Source organism: Cupressus sempervirens, chromosome 10 (genome assembly GCF_028749045.1).
Source record: "Cupressus sempervirens isolate cs-2001-9-10 chromosome 10, ASM2874904v1, whole genome shotgun sequence".
Lineage (NCBI taxonomy): Eukaryota > Viridiplantae > Streptophyta > Pinopsida > Cupressales > Cupressaceae > Cupressus > Cupressus sempervirens.
This window is the reverse complement of record NC_143127.1, coordinates 624,002,713-624,028,204: the sequence shown is the minus strand read 5'-3', so window position 1 is coordinate 624,028,204 and position 25,492 is coordinate 624,002,713. Positions and strand designations below refer to the sequence as shown.

At 37.8% G+C, this 25,492-nt stretch overlaps 2 protein-coding genes across 3 annotated transcripts in view; one reads left to right on the top strand and one right to left on the bottom strand.

Moving 5' to 3' along the window:
• The window catches only part of RNS2 (ribonuclease 2), a 112,586-nt gene extending 90,735 nt beyond the window's left edge, over nucleotides 1-21,851 (bottom strand). Inside the window, exons 1-2 of the mRNA XM_089806256.1 lie at nucleotides 21,538-21,851; nucleotides 14,084-14,112 (exon numbers count right to left, since the gene is read on the bottom strand). Of these exons, the coding sequence (XP_089662382.1) occupies nucleotides 14,084-14,112; nucleotides 21,538-21,764 (256 nt within the window). The 5' untranslated portion in view covers nucleotides 21,765-21,851. The remainder of the gene's footprint in view (nucleotides 1-14,083; nucleotides 14,113-21,537) is intronic.
• LOC149535386 (uncharacterized) lies at nucleotides 17,557-19,849 on the top strand. 2 transcript variants are annotated; one of them, XR_016357629.1, is made up of 3 exons: nucleotides 17,557-18,405; nucleotides 18,560-18,963; nucleotides 19,097-19,849. XR_016357629.1 is itself a non-coding variant. In XM_089806254.1 (2 exons), exons 1-2 carry the CDS (start codon nucleotides 18,016-18,018, stop codon nucleotides 18,566-18,568), a joined length of 399 nt encoding a protein of 132 aa, XP_089662380.1. In that variant the 5' UTR covers nucleotides 17,557-18,015; the 3' UTR covers nucleotides 18,569-19,849. The 2 variants fall into 2 exon arrangements, 1 of the variants encoding a protein (XP_089662380.1); XM_089806254.1 differs by having other exon boundaries at nucleotides 18,560-19,849.
• Nucleotides 21,852-25,492: the final 3,641 nt, after the last annotated feature.

Genomic DNA, 25,492 nt, shown 5'->3' with positions numbered 1-25,492 from the left:
AAGGGAAAACCCCGATGGAGATGGCACCCTCAAAATGATCCACTAATCAAAAGTATCTAGTTAAAGATATTGACCTTGTTAGGAGTCTATTACATGTGTATAGTGTCTCGGTCCTTGTTAGAGGACTTAGGCCTTGTTAGAAGCCTCAACCCTGTTAGGAGTTGTTATTACAAATTACAAATGTATGCAAGATGAGCCCACTACCCAAACATGCAATATACAATATAGTTCATTGTTACAAAAAGATAGATACAAAAACCTTTTTGCTTGTTGATGATATCTTCAATATCTAATATAGCTCTAGCTGCTCTTCACAAAATTCGCATTCTTCTAACCATACATCAAAATTCGCATCACATATAGTTCACATAGTCTTCCTTTTAAACACCCATAACTAAGCATATTTGTATCTTCTTATATACCTTTACAATTTACAAAATACTGTCTAAACGGCCTTCAAGCTTTCACATGCTTTACAAAATATATTATTATAACTCGCTGACTTAGGGTTAACATCTAGGATGTCTTCCCTAATTAATTAAGTAATTATTTTGTAAACAAAATAATTCCTTAATCTGTAATTATATCTTTCCTGTCATGCTCTGTTCTGCCTATTCTCTCATGTGAGTGGTATTTTATCCATAACTTATTTTGTATTGTCTATACTAACTTGCGCACTCGCATATGTTATCCTGACACTCTGTCCTTTCCGTACCTAACTACGCACATGCCAAAAGTGTCTCTGTCAATTGCGCATATCAAAATTGTATTTGTTCTACCAAATAAGCTAACTAATACTTAGACAATTTTCTAAGTATGAATGCCATAACTTGATCTTCAAGGTCTACCTTCTTCATACTGAAGATATGTTGCGATAAATGACAGCATTCAATATCTACCTTAGCCAAATTGCCAACAGTTAGATGTATAACTGACGTAGATTTATTTAGGTGTGATCGAGTGCTTACTTCCTCAACTTGTGCATTTATCGTATGATGAAGCATTTTGTCATACAATAAATGCATTTCATCGTACTCAGTTATGAGTTTCAATGTACAATGAAGGATTTCATCATACGATGGAAGCATTTCATCGTACTTGTTCTGGTGTTTTATCTTGCCAGTTTTATGCACTTTACCATTTTCATGTTTCATCGCATCAAATTATCATACCCAATGGAAAGTTTCATCGTGTTACCCATGTATGGTTCACCTTTGTATATTCATGATCATGGGAGTTTAAAGCTTGTTTCTAAGGAAAAGGTCTCTGATTGAAATCTTTAGTTTAAACGCTTGTCAGTTCAATGCTCTTTGATTTCATGTTTTCGGTCGAACAAAACCTTGAACATGAACATTGAGCACTTTTTTAAAGGTTCAATGTTCATAAGTTCATGAGTCTTCCTCTATCGACTCAGTTCAAGTTGAAGAGTCATTTGCTCTCACAGATACGTTTGCTTCTTGTTGAAGTTGAACGATGAACTTTCTTGTTCAAAGTTCATAGGTTCACCCGTGTTTCTGAATTGTGTTGTCTTAAGAGCATAGTTTCCAGCATTTCTTGACTTTTGAACTTGAATCTTGAATTGTTCTTGTAGTTCAATGGTTCATGTTCGCTTGGTCAGAAAGGCTTATATCATCAGTGACATGTGTCCAAGCAAGTGGCGGAACGAAAAGTAACTCTTCTTTATCAAGATCTACGGGAAAGATACATATTACTTGGGAGTTAATGGTAATGATGGCAAGGCATGTTTCAGTACATGCGAAGTCCGAATGAGCTTTTAATGAAGGAAAGTACCAATCCCGTCACCGATCTTATCAGCCATTCACATGCTTTTGGTCCAGGTCTTATGTCTTAAAAGAAGTTACCTCGCTTTCATTCCTTTTGCCATTGTTGTTTTAAGTAAAGATTTCTCTAGTTTTGTTTGGAGATACACGAAGGTAGCTTAAACATCTCTTCCAGAAAAGCTTGCATGCACCCGGCACGGTGAGTTTCTCGCCCTTCATTATCAAGTGTTATTTCTTTTCCTACATTATTTTAAGGGCTGTGAATTCTTTCCGTCTTGTTCTATTCTGGTAACCTTTCCTGCCATGGCTGCATTTTGTCCTAAGTTACCTGATAAGGAGTCTGTCATAAGTAGTGTCTTGGCTAATATTGAGGACACATTCCTTGCAAAAGAAGACATGGGTAAGTTATTAAGCAGACTTTCAAACCCAAAGCCCGGTTCTATATCCCAAAAGGTTTCAGAGAGTGGGTTGTTACAAGCGTCTACTTCCTATGAAGCTTTTCCTTGCACTAAGTTGGTCCTAGCATGTAGAGATAGGTATGACGCAGCTGAAAAATGTATTTGTGCCTTTAATGGTGAGGTCCTAGTATATGTTAACCGAACTGTTATAATGGATGCGTTGAGGATTCCTCCGCACAAGGTCTATGAGGATTGGACTATCAGCTCTTCCTATACACAATTCTCTACAGATATCACTAAATTTAATATTACAATTCCTAAAGGTTGGCTTTTCAAATCTAAGAGAGGAGGTTCCCACCTTCCGCATCCATTAACCAAATAGCATATGATTCCTGAGATTAAAGATGTCATTACACTGCTGAATAAAGTGAAAAGGAACTCACACGCCTTCCATTGGGAGAACTGGATGTACTTTTTCATTCAAACAATCTTGGGAGAAGATAGATTTATTGACTAGGTGGATATCATAGCAACTAGGCTTCAAGAAGAACTTTCTCAAGAATCTGGAATTTCTGGTTTTTATGTCTTCCTATTTGTTTAATATTCTAGCTTGTGGCAGAGAATGGAAGGGTTTACCACACTTAGACTAGAATTAAAGCATGTTGATTTATGAATACTATCCCCTCTTGGAAAAGAGTAAGAAGCCCAAAGGTTTCAAAATAGTTCAAGATGCCTTCTTGGCCAAACTGGTGTTCGAGCTTCAAGGAAAAGAGAACACAATGATAATAGAGAAAGTCACTCAATTGATTGACATTTATGGCAGTTTCTTTACTAAGTTCCCAAAGTTCACCTACTTGAGAGTCGGAGGATATGGAGGAAAACCCCTAAGATTGCCTTGAACGGCCTGGATCATTTTGCATTAATTGAAATATGTAGACAACTGGCTGAGGTAGAAAAGTGTTGTAAAACTCGGAAAGGCTCTGGCTACACATTCCCTGTTGAACTTGGGCATTACAAATGCAAGGTAATTCATGATGCTCTGAAGCTTAAGGCTGAAATTAAATCTATGAGACTATTAACCTATTCTGCTAGACCTAACTTTGACAGCCAAGAATTTGCCCTAAGAGATTCTGAGCTAGGTTCATCTACTCTCCATGTTCCCCATCTAGAAGATTTCTGGGTTAACTATCAAGATGATTTTGAAGTGAGAAGAAGGTTATGGCCTAGATTATCACTACCTCAGATCAAATATTTTGGTCTCTCGCTAGATACCTTTGGAGTAGTCGAAGAAGAAAATGAAGAAACTATCGACCCAACTTATATTGAACAAGTGGAGGCTTACCTGTTGTTGGAAATTGACTGGGCCATACCAGAAGAAGATGACTTGAATGCAAGAACCTTGCCTATCCTGACCAAAACAGAACAATGACTCTTAAGCAAAAGACAGTCAAAATCAGCGACTCGTAGTGTTCGACAAGTTCATGCTAGCCCTAGTTTGCCCATAGTTGTTCTTAATACTAATGAAGTTGTTCTCTCTCCCACTAAAGGAAAACTAAAGTCGAAAGTTGAACTTGAACTCCTTGTTCAAGGTTTAGTTCAACTTCCTCCTTATGTCAAGTGGACTCACTCTCATAGCAGGAAGAAGCACGAACAATCAAGGAGTTTGAAAGATACTTGTGATAAGTCAATTACAATCAAGCTTAACTTAAGAGAGGGACCTTCTGTTGAAATCCTAAATGGTGAAATGGAGCAAGGGAATCAACAAGTAATAGAGGGAGTCAATACTTTAAGTTCAATGGTGCTTAGTTCATCCCCTGTTCTGCAAACCCCTCCTCCTAAGAAAAATCCCTCCATTCCTAATTGCTTTGATTTGTCGACGAAGCAAGAAAAGGAGTATAGTTCTAGCAAATCTTCTGGTAGGTGACATGGTAAGAAAATGTCTTGGAAAGACTCCCAAAGCTAAGAAAGCAAAGATTGAGACTACACTAAATATTGATGAGAATATAGGACAGTGGATAGCTGAAGTGATGAAACCAATGGCTAACAAAGGTATAGATGATGTGCTTCCCCAAGATTACACAACAAAGAAAACAATCCTTGGTCTTGCTTCTTGGGCGATAGATATGAAAATATGGACTGCTGGAAACTCAAGGATTTCTCACCGCATATAGAAGGATCTGAGGGATAAACAAGAACTAAAACAGTCTTTGCGGAAGATGGCAGAATATATTCATGAAATTCAAAACCCAAATACAGAAGCTCTGCCTACCACTATTTTTGTCATTGTTGTTGCTTCTCCTCTTAATATAAGTTTTATTGAACAAGTCAAGAGAGAACGTTCTATCTCTCAAGCCTATGGTGAGTGGTTGAACGCAATTCATGCCCAGGCAACCAATTATTTCTCCCACTTTACTAATACTAATGCAAGAGCTGACAAATTGGTGACCACTCTGGAATCAGAAATGAATGCCTGGGAAGATGAGAAAATTATGTGGGATGAATATGTCATTCACATTTTAGAGGTTCAAGAATATGGAATAGACAGGTTCCTGACTGAAAATTCAAAGGCTAAATTCAATGCAGATTTTCTGTCGATCACCAAAGCTAACCTAGAAAGGAGGAATATAGAGATTGAACAAGGATTGGACTCTGAACTGCTGAAAGAAGTGGGGTGTCTAAAGGAAATCCTACCAGCTGACATTAGGTGCGTTGATGTTAAAATCATGGATAATGAGGATCGAAACGAGAAACTCCAGAAAGAAGTGGAAATGGCCTTTTTGTCCAAAGTGAAATTGTTGAAGGAAACGAGTGAGGTCTCTGTTAAAGACTCAACCATCGTTGCCAGGGCAGATTTCATGATGATCATCTGCATAGATCATTTAGAAGTATAGGATAAGAAGCTCGATCATATCTGCAAGATCATGAAGATGTGGAAGCTTTGACTGGAGAAGCTTGGCGTCCCGCAGCACCAGGAACTGATCAGTTTCCTTGCAGCACATAAGGCCTGGAAAGAAAACGGTGGTGGTTTCTCTAACTCCCAGGATCCACATGCCTATGGCCATGACACAACTAGAGCTTAAGAGACAATCGAGGGGCCACGTGCCTTAATTTCTTGTTTTCTTTAGCTTTTGCTTTAAAAACTCGGTTCTGTTTAAACAATTAGTAACTCCTTGGGAGTTAGTTTTGAAACTGATTCGGAAAGCCCTGTGTGGCTATATATACTTTGTTTTAATCAATCTGAAGGGTCGGCTCTTTGGATTTAGATAGTTTGTTATTTTAATTAAGTTAGCCACTGTTTCCTTTTGTTTGAAGACAGCAAGCTGATGATAATAGAATTAAATCATATGGCTATTTCCTGGGCATCTCTTTGGTAATCGTGTGATTATCTTGCTTGATGGTAGTTTCATATGAAATTCATTCTTGCACTGATGTTGTTTCATTAACTGTGTTGGAGTTACAATTTTCTTTTATTCAGTTTGGTGAGCCTGATCATAAATATGAAATCTTTAAATATGTGTCATGTGGCATGTATCAAATATCAAATGTTGAATCTGCACATTCTTTTGTGGTTATGAGAGAATGCTTTTGCTTTCCTTAAGTTCTTTCAGGTTAAAAGAGCAAATGCTATAATTCATTAACAATAAGAGTATATTGATAAATCATTGTCGAAGGGAGCTGTGCCTTTAAAACATTGAGAGTCTGTGTGAATTTTCAAGACTCATTTGTGGTGAAAACTGTTTTTATTATTAATGTAAACATAAATAGCTGGGAAGGAAAATGAAATAGCCCTTGTCAGGCAGGTTGTATTCAAATTTAGATGCTATTAAGTTGACCCCTTTCAAAAAGAGCCACCGAAGCAACAATATTGAAGAGTAACTATTAAATACAGGAAACAAAACCAAATCTATATGCAATGGCAAATTGGCAAGAGATCTAGCCTCATTTAATTAACAGTCAAATGAGAAAATAACAAAGCCTGAATGAATTTACAATTGAGCACAGAGGGGACCTTACTATTGGACAACGCTGGTTTTATTCCGAGCAATCACCATTTGGAAGGTATGTTATGCTGCAACTCTGCCGAATCATTTCATGGAAGGGCAGAGTGCAAGTCTTGTCTTGTTGGATCACCGGATCCTCTCTGCCGCAGCTACTGTTAACATTGTGGATGTGCCTGTTTCACATGAAACCCGAGAGACCAGTGTCTACCCGCTGGATTCTTTTACAGGTTCGTTCCAAACACTTGAAGCCGCAGATCGCAGTTATTTGAGCGGCGGCCAGCCCATCCTTTCGCGTCCTTGATGTTCCCGTGACTTGGCGGCAGTCTGCTTGGTGAGGAGTCCTGAATCGCGCTCAATGATAACGTTGACTGATCCGATCCAAGGGAAAGCGCCTCTGCCTAATGCGATCTCACTCTTTGAATCGAACGACCCAAGTGGGTAATAAATCTGCCCTTGATGCGATTTACTGTTTGTGTAGACCCCTTGATTTACTTCTTGGAACAAGGCATTCAGGCGGTAACACAAATCACGGCTCACAAAAACTTAGACTACTGTTATTGGCTGAATGGGGGTTTCCTGATTCAGACGTCCTCCTTCCAATCATCTGAATATGCAAATAATCTCAACATGAAATGGCTGAAAACCACCTCCAATGTGCAACCCTTCGGAAGATATCCCACCTCCTCAGTTATGCAGATCTATGAGAGTTTTCGTTCTCAGAGACCTCTGGGAATTTGCAGACCGAAACTACAAATTGCTCCAACCGATAATTAGAAACCAATCCACAAAATCGCTTGCCTCAAAGGGAGCCCTATGTCCTTTATTTATCTCTTTGCCGGGAAGTTTCTGGAAATCATCCGGAATCATCTTGCACTACAAATATTAACTTTATAAAATTAAATAATTAATTTTATAAAGTTAGAATACAACCTTTATTTAATATTCGAATGAGTAGGCCCCGCTTTCTTAATTGGAAGACAAAATCGACCCTCTTCACATAATTATTTGCCTACGAGAGTCAATGATAGGCAAATCCCCTGTTATAATTACGTTGCTAAGAGAGGGACATGACAGTCCGCCCTTCCGGATATTGCTTGCCCTCAAGCAATCTCAGAGCTGGATGCTGCAAAATGGTCTCATTCTCCCAAGTAGCATCTTCGACTGGTAGATTCTTCCATTTAACCAAATATTCTCGGATTACTCTTCGGCGAAGCTGTTTTTCTCTGCTTTCTAAAATGAATTCCGGTACCATGATCAATTTCCCTTCATCATCCAAAGGTGGCAAGACTGCAGAAGGTATCACATTCTGTCCCAATGCCTTTTTGAGACGTGATACATGAAACACATTATATACTTTGCTGTCTGCTGGAAGCTCAAGTTCATAAGCCAATTTCCCCTATTCGCCTACTGATCCTGAATGGTCCATAATACCTGGGTTTAAGCTTCTCTGACCCACTCTTTTTGAGAGTAGATTGTCGGAACGGTTGGAGCATTAAGTAAACCATGTCGCCCACCTCAAAGCTTCTCTCCGTCCTCTTTTGATCTGCATATTGCTTATACTGATTCTGTGCTCGAGCGATGTTATCACATAGAGAGCTAATGATATCTTTACTTTCTTGCAGTAATTCCCCAGCACGTGGAACCCGAACATCACTCATCAATAAGTCAATGAAACTGGGTGTATCATAGCCGTATAATGCTCGAAAAGGTGTCATTTGGATAGACATGTGGAAAGTGGTGTTATAGCAATATTCACATAAATAAATCCATCTTACCCAAGCCTTTTGCTGATCGGCTACGTAATTCCTCAAGTAGCCTTCCACCCATTTGTTTACTATCTCCGTCTGACCATCAGTTTGCGGGTGATAACTAGTACTGGGTGTGAGCTCAGTGCCGCATAATCGAAACACCTCTTGCCAGAAATGACTCAAGAATCTACTATCCCTGTCACTGATAAATACTGCGGGGTATCCCATGTAACCTGAAAACCTCCTTGAAGAATACTTCGGCTACCTGTACTGCAGTATAAGTAGTGGTGATGGGAAAGAAATGAGCATATTTTGTTAGCCTATCCACCACCACATAAATGCAATCACGTCCTTGAGCCTTGGGCAACCCAGTAATGAAATCCATGGATATGCATTCCCATTTCTGACACGGAATGGGAAGTGGCTGTAGAAGCCCTGCTGGAAAGGTGTGCTCCTGTTTATTCTGTTGGCAAACGGAACACTCACGAACATACTGCAAAACATCCTTCTTAAGTCCCTTCCATGTAAACCGTTCTCGCACCTGTCTATATGTTTTAAAGTATCCGGGGTGACCAGCTATAGGTGAATCATGAAGAGCTCGCATAATGAACTGTTTCACCTTCGATCCTGGGACTAAAAATATCCTGCTCTTGTAAATAATCAATTCATCCACAAGTGTGTACCTGGTATCAACAAGGGTCCCATCAACTATCCTTGATGCCCATGAATCTCGGGCATATTCTGCAATAATTAGATGCTTCCAATCCTCAGAGATTTCAATCATTGAACTAAGATGTGGCCTGCGTGACAAGGCATCTGCTACCACATTCTGTGTGCCCTTAACATAAGATATATCGAAGTCATATGCCTGTAACTTACTGACCCATTTCTGCTGCCTATCATTGAGATCCCTTTGCCCGAGGAAATGCCTTAAACTGTTGTGGTCAGTTTTTATGCAGAATTTGCCACCTACTAAGTACTGTCTGAACTTAGCTAGTGCATGCATGATAGCTAACATCTCCTTGTCGTAAATGCTGAATGATCTCTCGGGCCCACGAAGTTTCCTGCTTTCATATGCAATTGGGTGTTTATCCTGCATTAGAACAGCCCCAATACCATCTCCTGAGGCATCACACTGGAGTTCAAATGGTTTCGAGAAATCAGGCAACGCTAGTACCGGACACGAAGTCATGATCTCCTTGAACCTGTCAAAACAAGCCTGTGCCTTTGCTGACCAAACGAAAGCTCCCCTCTTAAGCAAATCGGTTATAGGAGCCGCGTGTCGTGAATATCCGCAAACAAATCTGCGGTAGAATCCACATAATCCAAGGAATCCCCTTAACTGAGTTAGGTTCTCAGGAGTAGGCCACTCTACAATAGCACGAACTTTATCAGGATCCATCCGTACACCTTCTCGGCTGATAATATGACCTAAGTATAACAACTCAGTCATTCCCAAATCGCATTTGGATTCTTTGGCATACAAGGATTCTTCTTGCAAAGTCTTCAATACTGTTTCTAGATGCGCCATGTGCTCCTGCCATGTTCGACTGTATACCAAGATATCATCAAAGAATACCAACACGAATTTTCTCAGCTGATGATGGAAGACCTTATTCATGGTAGACTGGAAAGTAGCTGGTGCATTGGTCAATCCAAATGGCATCACTACAAACTCAAAATGCCCACAGTGGCACCTGAATGCCGTCTTCTCAATGTCCTGTTCTCTGACTCTAATCTGGTGGTAACCTGATCTCAAATCAATCTTACTAAAGTAGCATGCCCCATGCAGTTCATCTATTAGTTCATCAATCCGTGGAATGGGATATCTATTCTTAATGGTTTTCTTATTCAGCATCCTGTAATCTATACACATCCGTAACGAACCATCTTTCTTCTTAACCAAAACTACTGAGGAAGCAAAAGGAGACTTACTAGGTCTGATGTGTCCCATTGCGAGAAGCTCCTTGATGGTTTTCTCTATCTCATCTTTAAGCCTTTTGGGATGCCTGTATGGAGTAATCATGACTGGTTTAGCGCCTTCTTCCAATTCGATGATGTGCTCGATCCCTCTATCAGGTGGTGTACCAGGTGGAATATCGCTGAATACCTTACTATACTTTTCCCTCAGTATCTGTATATCGGAATGATATTCTGTCTTTGGTGGTTCCTCTCGTGTAGGCATGAGAGTACACATGGCTGCCCATTCGAGATCCTCATGTCTCACCAATCTTTCCAATCGTCTAAGAGAGATTGTTCGGATATCACTATTCCGAATAGCTCTCAATACATGCTGCCTCCCGTCTACTTCGAACTTAATCTCCATGTCCCTGAGTCGGAAAGTAACTTCACCCAATAAACGTAACCATGTCATGCCTAAAACGATATCCAAATCACCCATATTGACCACGTGGTAATCCGCTTTGAACTCATAATTATTCAGGCGTAAAGGCATGTCTCTAACTATCTTGTTACACTTAAGAGTGTATCCGTCAGCAACCTGTACACGAAGACCTTCAAATTCTTCCGTCTTAATACCACGACGCTCAACCAATCTTGCGTCAATGAAGTTATGTGTGGCTCCGGTATCAACCAATGTAATCACCTTTTGCCCTGCTAGGACTCCACGTAACCTGAAAGATCCTTCCTGTTGAATGCTAGACAAGCGCCCTTGCTGTAGATGCAATTCAGGTTCTTCTCTCTGTTCTGACTTTCCTGTCTCTTCCTCAGATTCTGAACCAGTATGTTCACCCTCTTTCTCCGTACTGTCGGAATCTGATTCCTCGTAATATGCCCACATAACTCTATTGGCTTTTCCTTTGGGTCGCAAGGGACAATCATGATTCCTGTCATATGGACCTTTGCAATAGAAGCATAGTTTCTTCCTTCGCAAGTCATTTAATGCTTCTGTATCTAGGGGTGTGGTAGATTTCCCTTTGGTTTCAATGCTCCTCCCTTTATTTTTATCAAACTTCCTGTTGTCTTTGAAAGAGGTAGTGCTCCTGGGAGTGAACCGGCTAGAGGGAGCTGTAAGTTCCATACTTCGTGCTTTCCTCATGGCTTCCTGCAGTGTTGCTGGATCAAATGCCTTAATCCATCCCTTGAGGGGTTCAGACAATCCTTCGGTAAATAGGATAACTAACCTCCTTTCCGAAACATCTGGTACCATGACTGACAACCTCTGAAATTCACTAATATAAACCTCGATATTGCCAGTCTGTCTTAATTGTGCAAGGTCGCGAAAATAAATTTCTGGATCCTTCTTATCAAAACGTTCAACCAGTCTATCCACAAAATCCTGGTATGATGTTACCTGATTGTGCTGTAAAGTAACCATTCCATGTGACCACCAATCATGAGCTGCGCCTTCCAAATGCAAGGTGGCATACCTGATGGCGTCTATTTCTGACATAGGCCTTAACGCTAAAAAGGTGTCCAACTTATGAATCCAAGCTTGTGTTGTCATCTGGCCACTCCCATCGAAGAAAGGCAAAGTAAGTTTACTGACAGCTCGTTGTAACTCACTTTCATGACCTCCTCTAGGTCTCCTATTCTGGCGGCTATTCCTCATATGTTCTCTTCTTTGGTTTAGATATCGATCAAAGTTCAATAATTCACGCACATGCGGGGGTAATGCTTGCCATTCTGCCGTAGCAGCCCTAAGATCATCTTGAAAATCTTCTGGTGCATCGTCTTCTCCTATCTCCTGAGCCTCTTCCCTTAAGAAGGTGGGACGAGTAGGCCTATTTGCTGTCCATGATCTGCGCCTAGGAGCACCTTGTGATCCTGCCACACTCCTATCATCGTGATCAGATGTGCCTCTTCCTTGATCTTGAATCCTGGGCTGAATAACTCTTTCCATTATGGTAGTCAAAGCCTGTAGTGTCTGAGTTATTTCTTGTTGTCCGTTAGTCATGGTTCTGTAAAATTCTCTGGTTTCATCATCGTCGACTCTGGGAAATCTTGGCGGACTTTGTCTTTCACCCATATCCCTGTCCTTGAATATAACTCCGGCAATTAAAGTACTTTTACCCAATCAGGATGGCAGGACTACTGCTCTGATACCACTGAAATAGCCCTTGTCAGGCAAGTTGTATTCAAATTTAGATGCTATTAAGTTGACCCCTTTCAAAAAGAGCCACCAAAGCAACAATATTGAAGAGTAACTATTAAATACAGGAAACAAAACCAAATCTATATGCAATGGCAAATTGGCAAGAGATCTAGCCTCATTTAATTAACAGTCAAATGAGAAAATAACAAAGCCTGAATGAATTTACAATTGAGCACAGAGGGGACCTGACTATTGGACAACGCTGGTTTTATTCCGAGCAATCACCATTTGGAAGGTATGTTATGCTGCAACTCTGCCGAATCATTTCATGGAAGGGGCAGAGTGCAAGTCTTGTCTTGTTGGATCACCGGATCCTCTCTGTCGCAGCTACTGTTAACATTGTGGATGTGCCTGTTTCACATGAAACCCGAGAGACCAGTGTCTACCCGCTGGATTCTTTTACAGGTTCGTTCCAAACACTTGAAGCCGCAGATCGCAGTTATTTGAGCGGCGGCCAGCCCATCCTTTCGCGTCCTTGATGTTCCCGTGACTTGGCGGCAGTCTGCTTGGTGAGGAGTCCTGAATCGCGCTCAATGATAACGTTGACTGATCCGATCCAAGGGAAAGCGCCTCTGCCTAATGCGATCTCACTCTTTGAATCGAACGACCCAAGTGGGTAATAAATCTGCCCTTGATGCGATTTACTGTTTGTGTAGACCCCTTGATTTACTTCTTGGAACAAGGCATTCGGGCGGTAACACAAATCACGGCTCACAAAAACTTAGACTACTGTTATTGGCTGAATGGGGGTTTCCTGATTCAGACGTCCTCCTTCCAATCATCTGAATATGCAAATAATCTCAACATGAAATGGCTGAAAACCACCTCCAATGTGCAACCCTTCGGAAGATATCCCACCTCCTCAGTTATGCAGATCTATGAGAGTTTTCGTTCTCAGAGACCTCTGGGAATTTGCAGACCGAAACTACAAATTGCTCCAACCGATAATTAGAAACCAATCCACAAAATCGCTTGCCTCAAAGGGAGCCCTATGTCCTTTATTTATCTCTTTGCCGGGAAGTTTCTGGAAATCATCCGGAATCATCTTGCACTACAAATATTAACTTTATAAAATTAAATAATTAACTTTATAAAGTTAGAATACAACCTTTATTTAATATTCGAATGAGTAGGCCCCGCTTTCTTAATTGGAAGACAAAATCGACCCTCTTCACATAATTATTTGCCTACGAGAGTCAATGATAGGCAAATCCCCTGTTATAATTACGTTGCTAAGAGAGGGACATGACAGAAAAATTGTTCACTAACACATCATACGATACTGATCAGAGTTCATCGTTCCTTGGACAATGAGTACTTCCGGTAACTTTTGAAAATTGTAAGTTGATGATTCAAATACCCATTTGGGAGATGTACCTTCCCAATCTGGAACATATCAACTATCGACCTTCGAGATAGTTAGAAGCTTTTGCAGGTTCTCTTTGCCTTTAAAATTGGAAATGAACATGAATGACTAATCACCTAGGAACTTGTACTTGGGCAATAAAATGAATATCAAATTGGATGCAAATATCTAGTGATTGAAATGAACATTGCATGTTAATCACCTAAGTGGAAAATGGAAAAGTATTAGTCTAATGACAGACTTGGGAATCTTTGGATCATTGTTAAAGTCTTCAACTTGCAGTTGTTTATGTAAGATGTATGTATGGCTATGCTTATAGCTTTATTTAACAACAACAAAATGTTAGTGTATGTTTAATCCTTATTTCGAAGGATTCCCGAGTGGGGCAGTACAATTCACATTTTTTTAACATTGTGTAAGAATTGTAAAAGGGGAAACAAGGAAAATCAATTATTTCATAACTGTTCCATAAGCTCAAGATGCAAATGCAATAGAGCATTCAGTGAAGCAACCTAGAATCCTGTCAAAAAACATCTAATGGTAACCCATCTTAAGGAACAAAATAAATGTCCTGTTGGCTTATTGAGAAATCCATGATGCCAATTTATATCAATAATTTTTAAAATTCCAAAAAATCTCTCTCACAAGTAGAGTTGACAAGTATTGAGCACTTACGAATGGTGAAATGCAAGGAGCTTGAGATTCTGCAGAAAAGAGAGACAACATTCTTAGTCTCACATAAACATTTTCTTCTATCAACTTGGAACATGATATTTAGCAAACACAATGGACAAGAAAAAAACAGAAGTGATAATCAGCAGGTATTTGCAAATAGTAAGAGAATTGCTAAGTGATGTTTTGTCATTAGTTCTCTAGCATTATATTTGTAGAAAATTTGGATGTCATAGGGCATCATCAATAAAAGCTCCATTGCCTCTTTAGTTGGTAATATCTGAATATAGTCAACCCTTAGTCCCCCTACTTTTCATCTGTATCAAATCCAATTTATCAGAATGCTAGTTTCAAATCTATCTCCACTCTAAATGTAGAAAGCCCAAAAATTATGAAAAAAAGAAACAAACAGAATTAGTTTCAACTCAGGAATGAAAAGCAAACTCTATAGTGTACCCAATTCACTAGTGTATAAATGAAGATATTTTTATGTTGGCGGCAAATAAATTAACTAAATTAGAAGCTATTATTTAACCTTTCACAGAATGCAGTTTTTATCACTATTGAAGTCAACAGAGACTGTAGAAAACCTGTTTTCTTAGAAGGACCAATCTGAAGAGAAAACTAATAGAAAGACAATTATGGGTATCGGTATCAAGAAAATAAGCATATTAGTGAGAAGAAGACAACAGATGATAATTGGTTCTAGAAAAGATATTTTTAATGCTGGCAAGAAACAAATTAAGAAATTAGAAGCAATTACTTGACCTTTTAGAGGGTGTAGCTTAGTCAACAGAGATCATTGAAAACCTATTTTCTTTGCAGGACTAATTTGAAGAGAAAATTTATAGAAGACAATTTATGGATATCAATATCAAGAAAGAAAACATATGTCAGATGACATCATGGACAAGACTTAACAGAATTCATTCTCTGAAAAAAGTCATTTTCAAGAGAATGGAAAGTATAGGCTTGGTTAAGGTTTCATAAGGCCTGTTCAAACCAAACAAAACATATTTCTTGTACCATAACCGGCAGGTTTGTATTCAAGTTAACCTCAAGGAAGAGCTCCAAGTACAAATTTGGAGTGTTATCATCAGAAGATCATTTGTGTAATATGATTTCTGCTGCCAGAGCAGACATCATTCCAACTAAAAAAGCTTTCTGCCAAAGCCCAACTCTTCACATTAAGATGTGCCCTTTGAATAAAAAGGTTGCATAACTAAAGCAGAGCGATGTTGAATGCAAACACAACTTCACTAACAAGGATTGAATTGTTGTGGCAGGTCAAAAGAGTTTTCCTATTTTTCTTGCTCTGGGGTCACCCCTCAAACTCCTACAACGAGAAGTTAAGGAAAGTAGTACGGTCAATTGGGAATGGAAATATTAGTTCCTAAACAGATTAGTGAAGCCAGATGGTTCAAAAATACCCAGTTTGCCAACATGCAATTCTAAATTGGCACACTAAGGGGAACAGGAAGTACACTAACACTGTGTAATATTTATTATACTGGGTGTTTAACTATATAGAATATAATACACTTTGTCTATGAGCCCTCAACAGCCAATCAGGGACCAAGATTCCCAAAACTGATTGTAGACACACAATCTGATAGAGGAAGTTCTCTTGGGAAGTATACAGAATAAGATTTTTGGGCAGAACATTCCTGATTTTATTCTTTAGCCATTAGCCAGAACACTATTTGAAGAACAAAGTCAGATTGTTATCTTCTTTGTTTTGACAGGGATCACTATAGTCAATTGATGCCCATGAAAGAAGAAGATAATTAGTTCTCAACTCAAAAAATGGGTTAAAGAAGATTGACTTGAAACTATGGGTTTGGATGTTAATAAATCCATGGTTCCGAAAATCGCCCGAAAATTGCCTGAATCACTAGTTTGGCGATTCAGTTCAGGCCAGGTATTTTTTTGAATCGTGAATCATCTCGACCGATTTTTTGGCATGAATCACCGGAATCGTCGATTCGAATCGGCGATTCATGTAAAAAATTGCCTGAATCGGTCCTAAAAATCGGCCACAGCATGCAATAAAGTTGGCTTAATTTTTTTTTAAAAACCACATGTTTCTTTTCTTTTCTTTTTGGCCTTTCCTCTTTGTTTTAACCCTAAAGGGTCTTCTAATTGTTAAGCATGAGTAGAAGAGAGGAAAAGTGAGAGAAAAAGAGAAAAGAAAAACCACAGGTTTCCAACTAGCAAGAAGGAAGAGCACCAAAGAGATCAGAAGTCCATCTGAGGAGGCTATAAATTGCATTGGGAGCATTAAGGAGTCAATATCAACACTCCTCAACTCATTTGCAAGAGGTAAGTGCTGATTTTTTTTTTGCATGTTAGTGTATTATGCATTTTTTGTTAAATTTTTTTAGTTTTCATTTGCAAATCTTGAATGTTTTTTAATTTTACTAAATTGCAAACTAGAGTTTGTTGTTTTGTAGCTTTTGTTTATTAGTTTCAAACATTGATATTTTACATGAATTTTCTTATTGCAGCAGCCCTTTGCTTTCATTTTCCGCAATGGGTAAAAAAGATGAATATTGGAAATATAACGAAGAGTTTCCTGGAAAAAACAAATTTCAAACAAAATGTATGTTTTGTAAAGAAATAAATTCTGGAGATATTTATAGATTAAAATACCACATTGCTGCTATACCTGGACATGATATTACAATTTGCACTAAACAAACTGCTGAGGCAAAATGTACTTGTTTAGTGGCATTAGAAAAATATGAACAAGAGAAATTGAATAAGAAAATGCAACTTGAAGGGTTAAGGGCTATTGGCTCCCATGCTCCCGTAGCCACATTTGCATCTGCATCTGCTTCCGCATCCGTAGGTTGTGTTAGAGAGGGTTCTTCCAAGCCTCTTTTTTGTCCTAGTTCTAGTGCTCATGTGAGTGCTAGTGCTAGTCAGTCTTATACTGAGACTAGGTCCAACTCCAACCTATTGTGGCCTAAAGTGCGAAAAAATAGAATGAATAATTACTTTGTGCCCCGCACTACTCCTGGCTCAAAACCCACACTTGAGGGCATGAGTTTGAACAAAAAGATTCATGATGCTGCCAAAAAAGATATTTGCAAATTTTGGTACTTTTGCAACATCCCATTTGTTGCAGCCAAGTAATTGATTCTTTTTTCTTTATTTTCTTTAAGGTTAAACTTAAAAGTAAAACTTTAATTATATCTACTAGTTTTATGATTCATTGATTAATCATAGATTCGCTTTACAAGCTTACATAATGATTTGACATCTAAATTTCTAATCACTATCTATTTGTGATAGGGCTCCCTATTGGCAAAACATGATAGATGCAGTTGCTATTTGTGGTTCGAGGTTTAAAGCCCCAACTAAGGCTGAGTTGAGTGGATACCTCGGATGATATGGTAGAGGATATGAAGGTTGAGCTTGAGGAAAACCGAAAAGAGTGGATCGAAAAGGGTTGCACCATCATGACTGATGGTTGGACAGATAGGAGGAATAGAACACTCCTCAATTCTCTTGTATCCTATGGAGGTGATTGATCATTCTACTTTCCTACATACATAATTGTGAATCGTGATTGAATATATTATATTTCAAATTTTGATTTGTTGATTGCTAATTTGTTGATGATCCATTATAATTCATTGTTTTGTAGGATATACATGTTTCTCAAATCCATTGATGCTTCTGCTCATATAAAAAACCCCACATACTTATGTAAGGTTATTGAGGAAGTCATAGCAAAGGTGGGAGAACAACATATCGTTCAGGCGGTGATGGATAATGCAGCAAGTTATGTCACTGCAAGTAAACTTTTAACTTTTCAAATTTTGAAAATAAATTTATTTGGATTTTGAACTTTTCCTAATTTTAAGTTTCCTAAGTTCTAACATGTTCGAATTTCTACTTAACTTAAAATTGTTGTAGGTAAACTTTTGATGGAGAGGCACCCCTCCATATTTTGGTCCCCTTGTGCGGCACACTGCATTGACCTTATGTTGGAGGAAATTGGCAAGCTTGAGTGGGTCAAGTCATGTGTCGAAAGGGCAAAATATATATGCAAGTTTATTTGTAATCATTCATTTATCCTTAGCACAATGAGGAAGTACACAAGAGGCAAGGAGTTAGCTCGTCCAGGCATCACGATGTTTGCCTTGAATTTCATCACACTGCAGTCCTTGTTGACATCAAGGGACGATTTGACGAGCATGTTTGTTGGGCAGGAGTGGATTTCATCTTCCTATGCTACGACCACTACAGGGGTAGATGTGGTGAATTGCATATTTGATGGTGATGGATTTTGGAAACCTACTAAAGAAATCCTTAAGGTAAATTTATTGCAATTTAACATTCAGTATTTTACAGTTTACTATTTAGTATTTAATATTTAATATTTAATTGTTTAATGATTTAGTTTTACTTTAAGTTATATTATTTTATGTGTAAGTTTTGACTCAAATTTTCGTTTTACTTTATATGCAGGTCACTTAGCCCCTTGTATCTCTCCTAGAACTACTGATTGGGAGAAGCTCTCTATGAGCTACATATATGAGGGCATGGATAGGGCCAAAGAGACCATTAGAGCCCAGTATGCAGGAGTGCAGGAGAAGTATGGCCCTATTTGGGATATCATTGATAGGAGATGACAGAATCAGCTCCATCGACCCATCCATGCAGCAACTTACTTTTTGAATCCAGCATTTCGTTTCCGTCCTAACTTCAAAGTGGATGAGGAGGTTCTCACAGCTTATATATAGTGATCCAAAGGTTGAGTAGTGATGAGGATAGCGCAGTTGCAATCATTGAGCTCGACAAGTTCAATAATAAAGAAGGGCCAATTTTATCTGACAAGATGGCCATAGATGCTCGGACAACAATACAGCTAGGTAAAAATTAAATAATATATTCATGAATCTAAAGTTTATGACTTATAAGTTGTGCATTTTAAATTTTAATTGTTGATTATGTAATTTTAAATTTGTAAATGAGACTGATTGTTTTTGTTTTCCCTTATTTCAGATAGATGGTGGCAAATGTTTGGGCCCTCAACCCCAAAACTACAAAAAATTGTCATCTGTATTCTAAGTTAGCCAAGCAACGCTTCTGGATGTGAGCACAGTTGGTCCATGTTCGAGCACATCCACTCGAAGAGGAGAAACAGGTTAACTTTGAAGAGGTTGAATGATCTTGTTTTTGTTCATTACAACCTTCGTCTTAGGATCAGATAGATTTTGGGCATTGACTCCACTCCGATCATTCTGGAGGAGATTGATCCAAAATCAGAGTGGCTCACAAAGGTTGTGGATCCAGTCTTCACTGAGGATGACCATGAGTGGGTTGACCAGGTGGATATAGAGGCTGAGGCTGTGGCCATGGCAGAGGAGGCGGCTAGAGCACGTTCAGGCACTGGTAGACGCACATGTGCATGCACAAACACAAGTTGTAGCGATGTTGTTCGTGAGCCCATCTTACATGCAGAGGATATGGCTCGGTAGTCCTCTAGGACCTACCTTAGACACCTTTCTAGTAGGCAAACTGGATACTTAGAGGTTGAGGCTAAGGCTGCGACCGAGTTTGAGGATGATGATGAGGCTTGAGCTGGAGGCTTGTTTTTTCATTTTGTTTACAGATATTGATACTGTTAGACATACATTTCATGGATCTTCATCTTAGATTCTTATATACGTTTATGATTTGATGTCTTATGGATCTTCATCTTACATACATTCTATGATTTGAATCATTATGATCATATGATTTCTATTTACTTCAGCTAGCCTACAATTTACATTTTACATGTAACATAGTTATGTATGTGATGGATTTTATGTTTCATGTTTATGTATGTTAAATTTTAACTTCTATTTGATGATGCTATAGTGTGTTTAAGTTATATTAAATAAAGGGTGCATGAAATAAGTTTTAAATTGTTAAAATCTCTAAATTTAAAGGGTTTTTTCAAATTTACCGATTCATAGCTGATTCATGGGGGATTCATGGCAAATTCATGATTCGATTCGGCCTTGCCAATTCTGATCCGATTCTGATTCTCGTTACTTTGGATAAATCATTAAATAATTCAATACAATGCAAAAATAGATCTGACGTGATATTTAAGGTTTAATCAAGGTGGTACACACTATTCCACATCCGTCCACTTTAAGAGCTGGGGAGTATATTTATTAAATACAGCATATCTATATTGGACATTTCTTCAGATAGATTATATCGTGTCTGTATGTATAAAGCAACTCGTCGGATACAGATGCCCCAAACATTCAAGTGTTGACACCCAACCAGAGACAGCGAAATCTCTATTGGTGTATGCAAAGTGAAAGCATTCTGCTTACCATCTGTACAACTTGATGATTCCACTAGTGCAATAACTATAGGAATAAGTGGGATTCTACATTTGGCCACCTAACGAAACAGGATACGTATCTATTGAACAAAATATAAACGGTATCGGGCATTTCAGCTGGCATTGATATATTTTATATGCGCAAAACCCTCAATGAACAATATCCCACCAAATTTGTGTCAAAGCTCAATCAAATTGAACACTCTAACAGACCCTCTACGGCAGATCAAAGGGCTTTTAACCTTTTAAGGTTAATAAAAATTTGGTAATTCCTTCTGCAATTAGGTCGAAGGCAACGAATTGTTGAGCCATTACTGTTTGTAGGGGTGATTCTTCCAGTGACTTTGTGCGATTTCCATAATCTTCCAATGTTCATGAAGCTGCAGGAGATCATTTGGAGAAGTGGGAACCCGAAGTCGAAAGCGTCTCTAGTGCTCTTACTTTGGACAGGTTTCTGAACCCGGACAGACAAATAAAAAGGCAAAGGTAAAGATAATTTTCGAGGGTCACTCCAAGTTCGGACACTAACCAACTTAATATGTGAAGCCGTGGAAATCTATATTTATCCAGTTCGCCTTCTATATTGTACAAACAAGGTACAAGTACCCTGACGCTCTTGGGATTCGAAAGCACAATACCAATTATGGACACACACCTGCACCATCAGGCCCTGCCAGCTAAAAATCAAACTGTTTAGGAGGCTTTCTTTATAGTCGAGCTTTCAATGGAGGATGGCATTTGAACCCTGAGCCTCGCCAGGCAATTCAAAATATATATAATAGATGGTCATATTGTTTATGGGCAGTTATAAAGCTCCTATCTGATGCCTAAAGGAAGGATCTAAATTTTGAGCATAATATACACAAGCCTGTTACGAAATCGTTAAAACCGATAACTGGACAACTTGAAATGAAAGCATTCAGTGATACTTACTGGAGTGTCACCCCCATAGAAAAAGGGCAGTTTGCAGTACATTATAATCAGGCGGTGGAAGTAGCACGGGAAGTTTGAAAGCAAAAGTTGATCAATTAATTTTTTTAAATGTATATAATCGTTGCACAATTTAAGGCATGAATGCAATGCTGAAATTAGAAATCACCCGTGGCAACAAGCATTCGTAGAGCAACAATGGTGGGTATTTCTGCAAATGGTGCCAGGCCACTCCAGAGCGAACACAAAATAATCGAAGCCTTTTTCTGTTCCCTTCCCTCCGAGATCTATACGAGTATTAGTAGAATTTGTATCCTTTATCCATCTGCTCCCATTGCTAGCGGAAGTAACCGTAAAAATGCTGAGTAACGCTGTCAGCAAGAACGTGGAGTCCATCACAAGTCGCGTGCTGGTGGATTCAAAACAATCAGCTGAATGGTACCTAGAGAAGCTCGCAATTGAAAGAAAAAGTAATAGGGAAGAGGACTACTTGTTGAATGATGAAGGAATTTTAACGTATATGAGACCAGCAGTCCAACGGCTGAACAGCAAACGAAAATTATATTTTATTCGGGGTGCAATATGTTCTTCAAACTTTTCTTATATATTTTAAATTTCACTTTGTTGGATAGCCATTACTATCTAAGGGACCATGAGATAACAAATTAATCTATGTTAAAAGAAAAAATGACTTTTTATTCTACTTTTGTAGTAAAAAACTTATTATATCATGTTATTTGATTGTAAAATTTGCATGTTTTGCATGTTTTTCTTCTCGTGTTTCTTTAGATATTCTTTGTTACCAATTTTGCATTTCAAATGATGAAAGTTGGTCTTCAATTAATTAGACTTTTGGCCTTTCTTTTGATTGTGAATTTTAAATAGTCATTATCATCATGTTTTCACATAGGATTAAATTCTTTAATATAAATTGTATTTTCCTACCTAATTGTACCTAGTTGTTTTGTCCATGTGACAATCTTCAATTTTTCTAACACCCACTTTTTTGTCTCCTTGTTAATGTTTAGGCACTTACAAAGAGTTAAGTTTTATTTGTCCATCCACATGTTATTTTGTTTCTTTCATGTTTTTATCCTACGTTTTAGCTCTTTTTCAACAACCATCTTTGGTTAGTAATTAATGCTTATCCATATTTCCAACATTTTTTAAGTAGCTTAGCAAGTCAATGATCATTAAGCCTCAATTGGAAACATACCAACTTCCACTAAGAGGATTTTGTAAGGGACCATTGGCTTGACCTCAAGGTGTAAAAGTGAACAGGATCACTAATAGAGAGAATTTACAAATTCCTAATAACAATATGTTTCATAAATTTGTAGTCAAATATTAGATCAGATTGTACTTTAAATCAAAATTAATATCAACAAACTTTGCTTGGAGCAGACTTGATATAATCAATAGCGAACTTAGCAATGTAATATTACTCTGGAGTATATGATCCAAACTACAAAAGATACTTAGGAATGGTCGATGTTATTAATTGTCGTTTCTTCTCGGCAATAAGAGCATATATATCTTTTGAAGTGGTCATGTCACATAGAGACATGACTAGCCACGTAGGGTCGTGTCCCTACAAGACATGATCAATTTGGTCTATACTACCATTACCATTCTAAGATTTAGTTAAGACATCAGTTTATAATAAGGATACCCAATCATATCATACTTAATTTAATTTTCATCTTATTGTAATTGTGTGTGTGTGTGTGTGTGTGTGTGTGTGTGTGTGTGTGTGTGTGTGTGTGTGTGTGTGTGTGTGTGTCTTTATACAATTTAACATATATGCATTACATATATATAGTATGATCTGATGAAGTCCCAATTCAACTGATGATATTACATTAACACTCCCTTTTAGCGAGAGAGAAGTGGGACATCAAAATTTCCATGTATTCTTGAAATACAAATTGGTATCAATTTCAATCATATATACCAAAAGAACAGATTATCTGACTTTAATACTCTAAAATAGTGACTCATCAAATAACTGTAAACACAATGTCATGAACTCTATCATGACAAGTATTATGATCTCCAGCACTCCAAGACAACAACTAAATATAGTATAATCACAATACATTAGTTATCAATGACTTTCGGATATCCAAAACAACAACATATAAAATTGAAATAGATTTCAATATATATAATTACAATTTAATCATACCAAATTTTCCTCTAAAATACTCCAATTTGAGTTTGGCAAGAGGTTTGGTAAGGACATTAGTTGTCTGCTCATTTGTACTTATGTACTCAAGTTTAATGACATCTCAGTCTACCATATCTCTAATATAATGATAAGGTATTTCAATATTCTTAGATCGATTATGAAAGACTGGATTTTTTGAAAGCTTGATACAACTTTTATTATCACAATAAATGATAGTGAGCTTCAAAGGTTACTTGAACAATCCAACTAACAGTTTCCTTAACCATACTACTTTGGCTCCCATGGAAGAGGCTATATATTTCGCTTCAGTGGAACTTAAGGTGATTGATGGTTATTTTCTGCTAAACCAAGAGATCGTAACTGAATCAAGGCTAAAACAAAATCTAGTAGTACTCTTTTGATCAATAGAGTTGCCAACCCAATCAAAGTCTGAGAATCCATAAAGATTAATTTCAACTTGATCATATTTAAGGCCCATATCAATTATACCACATAGGTATCATAGAATGTGCTTGGTTATCATGAGGTGTATCTTCTTTGGTTCACACATTAATTGACTTAAGGCATTAGTTGTGTAGCAGATGTCGAGATGAGTGTTTACCAAGTACATCAGTGACCCAATAACTTGCTTGTAGTAGGTGGGATCAGTAGGCTCATATTCAAATATGCCATCCTTTAGCTTATGTAGATTTTCTTCCATAGGAGTATTTAAGGGTTTACAATCCATCATTCCAAAATTAGTTAGAATATCAACTATGTACTTTCCTTGATTTAAAAGAATGTAGTTCTTCTTTTTCCAAACTTCTAGAACTAGAAAATAATGAAGAAGCCCTAAATCCTTCATGTCGAATTATGTTGCTAGTTCCTATTTGCATTTTTTTATAAGATATTCTTCATGTGTTATTAGTAAATCATCAACATATAGAATTAGAATAGTCATATCATCTTTAACAAGTTTAAAATATATGTTAGGATTAGCTTCATTTTTGGAATATCTTACTTTTGAGAGATAGTTGTTTATCCTTTCATACCACGCCTTGGGATCTTGTTTTAGACCATATAGTGCTTTCTTTGGTTTACACACATAAGAATTTTTTTCATGAGTGATGAATCCTTTAGGTTGTTTTGTTCAATGTATACGTTTTCTTCAATTTCACCATTGAGAAATGCAGTTTTAACATCCATTTGATATATCTTCCAACCTTTGGATGTTGCAATGGCTATGATGGTTCTGGCAGAAGTGTAACGGGTGACTAGAGAAAATATTTCTTCATAATCTATTCCTTTCTTTTGCGAGAATCCACAAGCTACAAATCTAGATTTGTATTTTTGTATGCTACCATCAGGTGCATGCTTGATTTTAAATAGTCATATAGAAGAGACAATTGATTTATCTTTGGGTCTAGGTACAACACCCCACACATCATTTTTTAGTATTGACTAATATTCTTCAATCATTGCTTCTTTTCAAGGTTTGCATGTTAATGCTTCTTCAACATTTATAGGTTCTGATTTGATGAGTTCTGAGAGTAGTGCTATATTGCATGAATGATTCCTTGTTCTTTTATTTTCTCTGATTACATCATCTAGTTCTATACAATTTTCTTATATCATTTTTCTAGCCCAAAGTGGTCTCTTTTTATTATTAGGGTTTTTAGTGTTCTTTGAATTTGAAATGGAAGGTATAATATGATCAATGTCATTCTCCCTCTCATTCTCTACTAATTGAGTCTCATCTAGTTTAGTAGTGGGTTCTGGGCATGATTCATCAATGTTCTTGGAAAGATTAAAGGCAATGTCTTCTTCAAATTTTACATCTCTACTAATTTCAATGGTTCTTTGCCCGAGAACATAGATCCTGTAACCTTTGGTTGACTCACTATATCCAATGAATATGCCCTTCTTTCTAAATGGTCCTAGTTTGGTTCTTTTT

What these genes read in the sequence shown, in the direction of transcription:
- LOC149535386 (XM_089806254.1), top strand. Translation starts at nt 18,016, where the DNA reads ATGGAGAGGCACCCCTCCATATTTTGGTCCCCTTGTGCGGCACACTGC.